Here is a 5,035-nt window from a genome sequence, read left to right on the forward strand (position 1 = left end):
GTTTTTCTGGCATTAAAACGTTTCTTTTATATGTTTATGTGTTAACCTGAAACTTACGTTCTTTTATAGTTCAAGGTTGAACTTGGAACATTCTATGATGAAAAACGGCCTAAGGAATTTTCAATGGAAGCGGAACTCGGATATCTATTTGTACGAGCGTATAAATTCAAACATCTAATAAACACATTTTCAGATGTCAAAGTAAGAAAATATTGTTCTCAATTGAATAGTGCCTTACTTCAAGTAAAACCCTCAAAATATACATAAATGCTATCGGGCACATCGCACCGCGTTGCAATCGAATCCACCGCTGTCAGCGTTATTTTTTTGTCATTTATTTTATAAATTGTCAATAACAATAATCAAATTTTCCAAAAGATTGTTGTTTTGTGCAAGTATCATTCATACCATGTGACGCCGTTGAAATATGGGATCGTTTTTGTACACCTTTGTACGGGTGTACGTGGTTTAATCGAAATAAGTCCTCTCGTCAAACTGTTCAGAAGTGCTTGCATAAACGTCAATGAGATGTTCCATGAGCGTGTAATATGTCGAAAGAGAATATATGTTTGCTCCCGTCTCACTAAGTGTTTTCAGTCAAACATTGAAACATAAAACAAACTTCAGTCATTAACTAACCGACAACAGTAAAAGGTCATTTTATCCACCGCTTCTGCAATGGACCCACAGGTTATGCGAAAGCTATGGCCAGTGTGATTATTATAGGAACTCAGATTACGAGTATTAATAAACAATCATCCGACATTACGGCAATCTTAAAATTTGCTATTTAAGTAATAGAAAGAGCATCGAAACACGAAGCTATCTGATTTGTACGAGGGGCGTCCCGAGTATTAATCAGATTGATTTGGTGTTTTTAAGTGTTTTGATTTTTTTCTCTTTTGTGTCATAGTCAAACCTGTTCCCCATTGTCTCAATACTAGACAAAAAGGAAACAATGAACGCGCATCTGAATATGATATTTCTATCACTACCTTTCTCTGCCGTGACAATAAGTAAACCCCAACAAAACTGAGCCAATCAATGGCATTCTCTGGATTGCGGGTATCTAATACGTGCACTCCAAGCAATGTACATATAGATTTATACGATTTAACTCTGACACATTTTCAAAGTCACCAAACCATGATACAATATTACTTTGCATGATTAAAGAGACAGTTTACAAACAGGTAAGCGGTTGTGTGATCAATAACATAACTTTCTTATCATTGCACACACTGTGCATGTTATGATTTTACGCCGTTTTGAATCACATATACTTATATACACAGATGTTTCAACAGTTGTAAGATTAGAGATTTACCGAAAGTTCAGATGTTTGGAAATTAATCACTAATGTGTTGTTTGCATTGAAGAGTTGTGCACTGAAATATTTATTTTATATTGAAGATTTTGTGAGCACTGACGATTTGTATAGTAATATATTTTATTTTGAGATTTTCCTTTGTGTGTTTTTTTCTTCTTCGATTGGTTTGTATTTTGATTCAATAATAAGCCTGGTTCATCACTTTATCCAGATAGAAAATACTCTATGATTTCGCGCGGATAAAAAAGTGAGTGAGCGTCTGTTCGATATTGTGAAATTAACTTGCGAATATGCCTATTGGATCAAAACATCATTTTCTCAATATATTAACTATAGTTACTTTAGTGTCGTTTTTGATTGATATATCAATGTTAAGGTATTCTTTACCAAAACACTATAAGTTATCTAGAAAATACAACACTTCCACTAATTCAGCCATAGGATTACATATAAAAGTAAACAGGAGTGAACAATTGCGGAAAACAATAAAGCATCTCAAAAAATATAACACGGGAGTGAATGGGAGACTAACGTATAAGACAAAAAATCATTCTACACAAAATCAATACACGAAAAAAACGGATGAAATAAGAGAAACAGTATGTGATAAATGTTTTACTCATGATTTTAAATATTTGATAAATAATGTGAAAATATGTAAGTTAAGTAACAACAAGAACGATAAAATAGATTTATTTATCATGATTTTCACAGAACACAACAACTTTGAACAACGTGACGTCATTCGTAGAACGTGGCTGTCATACTCCAAGAACAATACTAGTAACGTACGTTTTGCTTTTTTGCTCGGCAAGCCGACAAATGATGTGTTTCAGGGAACGGTTGTACAGGAAAATAACGTGTACCATGATATAATAAAAGAAGATTTTATTGATACTTATATGAATTTAACATATAAGACCATAATGGGATTTAAATGGGTAGTGAAGTTTTGCCCTACAGCTAAATATATTCTTAAAACAGACGATGACATGTATATAAATGTACCAAATTTTGTACATTACATAAACAAATCTGGTGCAGAGTTAGAAAATCATGTGGTCGGTTCTTGTGAAACAATTCCAAGTCCAATCAGAAATAAAAATTCAAAATGGTATGCGTCAATAGAATCGTACAAAGAAAGGCGATATCCTGGCTATTGCTCGGGGACTGGCTACTTAACAAGTTTCAATATAGTGGAAAAAATATTTGCTATTTCCCCAAAAATTCCTTTTTTTTATTTTGAGGATGTATATGTGGGACTATGTTTAAGAAAAATCGGAGGATTTATAAAAGATGTAGAAGGCTTTAATCGTATCAGGGTTAGATTAGATGCTTGTATTTATAATGGTAAAGCAATGTTTACATCACACCAAGTAACAGCTAAGGAAATAGAAACATTATGGAACTCGAAATGTTAATCGGCACTTTTATCAATGTAAAATTCAAAATATGAAATGAAAGAAAAGGATGTCATCTAAAACAGCAAATCATTCATAACATGTGCGTGAGAAGGACGTCATTTAGTGTACTAAAGAGCACGTGACTTGCCTTACACGGCTGGGGTAGGGGGTAAGACAGGTTTTCCTATTCTAGCACCGATGTTTACAGTAGATAACCCTTCTTGCATATCAGACATGATTACCTACCGTTTACACCGGTGATAGAAAACTCTTTCTTGCATCTCAGACAGGATTATCTACCGTTTACACCGGTGCTAGAAAACTCTGTCTTACACCCCCATGTAAGACAAGTCGCGTGCATTAAATGACGTCATTGACGCGCGCCTTTTATGAATGAATCGCGTTCTTAGGATGACGTCATTTTTCCGTTATGAATGAAGTTGTATGTTCATACGCTACTATAAGAAAAAAGTGCGTAATGAGAATAACAGTTTGCATAATTTCTGTTCCGAAAATAATTGACACGTAATATGCAAGAAAAAGAATCAAACACCGGCTTTTGGTACAGACGGGAATATCTAGCTCTCGGGTAACTGTTAAGCGGAAACTCGGCAGAGCCTCGTTACCGCTGTAAACAGTTACCCTCGAGCTAGATATCCCGGTCTGTACCGGCAGCCGGTGTAAGATTCTTATAATCTTACATCCCGATGTAAGACAAGTCGCGTGCTTTAAATGACGTTTATTGCTTTTATGAATGAATTGCGTTCTAAGGGTGACGTCGTTGTATCGTTATGAATGAAGTTGTAAGTTCATATGTTACTATAAGAAAAAAGTGCGTAATGAGAATATTAATTTTGCCTAATTTTTGTTCCGAAAATAACTGACATGTAATATGCAAGAAAAATATTTCAACACCGGCTATCGGTACAGAAAGAATTTAAAAGCTCTAGGGTACCTGGTCCTGTAAGTGAAGATTCATAATAGTCAAATATGCAAGAAAAACATCGCCGTCAATAACTTGAGGAAAGGGGACAATAATGTGATCATCTTAGATTCCATGTCACCATACATGTCTTGTGTAAAGTTAAATTTTATAGACTGAACCTTTTACATTTCTGTTCCTCCTTTACATTTCAGAAAGCCACATACCAATATTTGAGGTAATGTATAACTAGGTAAAGAAAATATATAATTAAAGGATATTTTTACTTCAAGAAACGTCTATTGAAATCAATAAAATTATGAGAGAGACTAAAAATGGATTGGAGCACCACACTAAATGTGGCATTCCGGTATATACCGGACAAGGGCGCTTGACTGATAAAACGCTAAAATTTTGCATTTTTGCCCAACGGAATGAAATTTAAAAGATTCATCTTTTCACACCGATTTGCGTATGATAATAAATGAAAAATGTAATTATCTGCAAAAATAAACGATATTTGTCTATTTTGACAACATGATTTCTGCAAGCGTCTAGCGATACTGTTCCACTGCTCCTCGATTTAAGGATGTAATGACTTAATCCTAAAACAATATTGACATCTTGCTGCATATTCTATTTATACTGCATAAAAACAACAAAAATGTAAACGAGCAATTGATATAACATTCAATTAGTAATAGTGTAATGAAGTTTGTTTTAACGCAGCTTTTAACAATATTTCTGCCGTACCTCCGCCCGTCTGTTCGGTTTACCTTACCGAATTTACTCGATAACTAACCAATATGTACTATTTTCTCCGGGAGTGACCGACTTATTATCCAAATTGATTTCTAGATCACCTGTAAAGCTATAAGAATCAATGTGCGAGTTCAATTGTCGCGGAAAAATAGCTTTGCCAGAAGACCGAGTCAACAATACCTGACTTACTTATCCGATGCTTCCCCTTTCGAACTAGAAATAGTGCAATGAAGTTGGTTGTACCGCTGCTTGGAGCACAAGTTTTGTCATACCTCGGTGCTCCGTCTACCTAACCTGATTTCCTGGATAATGAACCAGTATATTTTGTCTGCAAGTGACAGACTTATCCAACTTGAAAACGAAATAAACGCCTAATGGATCAAATTGCGAGATCAATTGTCGCGGAAAAAAATTAGCTTCGCCAGAGGACCGAGTCAACGATCCCTGAATTACATATCCGATGCTTCCCCTTTCGAATTTCGAATAAAGTTTTAATCAGAACAGGTCATGATATTAAATTTACCACTTTTTAGTTTTTGTCAAATAGCTTGCAATGGAAATTTCCATTCGATAGGGTTGTTGGAAATTAAAGTGAGCAACAACAATTCCCATGTAAAA

General features: G+C 34.8%; 1 protein-coding gene across 1 annotated transcript; it reads left to right on the forward strand.

Annotated features, from left to right (window-relative positions):
• The first annotated feature begins 1,313 nt into the window (after positions 1 to 1,313).
• LOC132726343 (beta-1,3-galactosyltransferase 1-like) lies at positions 1,314 to 5,035 on the forward strand. The gene has a single exon (XM_060711655.1). The coding sequence runs from the start codon at positions 1,621 to 1,623 to the stop codon at positions 2,749 to 2,751; it is 1,131 nt and encodes a 376-aa protein (XP_060567638.1). The 5' UTR covers positions 1,314 to 1,620; the 3' UTR covers positions 2,752 to 5,035.

This window comes from Ruditapes philippinarum, unplaced genomic scaffold, assembly GCF_026571515.1.
Source record: "Ruditapes philippinarum isolate M1 unplaced genomic scaffold, ASM2657151v2 ctg7969_1_1_1_1, whole genome shotgun sequence".
Taxonomy (NCBI): domain Eukaryota; kingdom Metazoa; phylum Mollusca; class Bivalvia; order Venerida; family Veneridae; genus Ruditapes; species Ruditapes philippinarum.

What these genes read in the sequence shown, in the direction of transcription:
- LOC132726343 (XM_060711655.1), top strand. Translation starts at nt 1,621, where the DNA reads ATGCCTATTGGATCAAAACATCATTTTCTCAATATATTAACTATAGTT.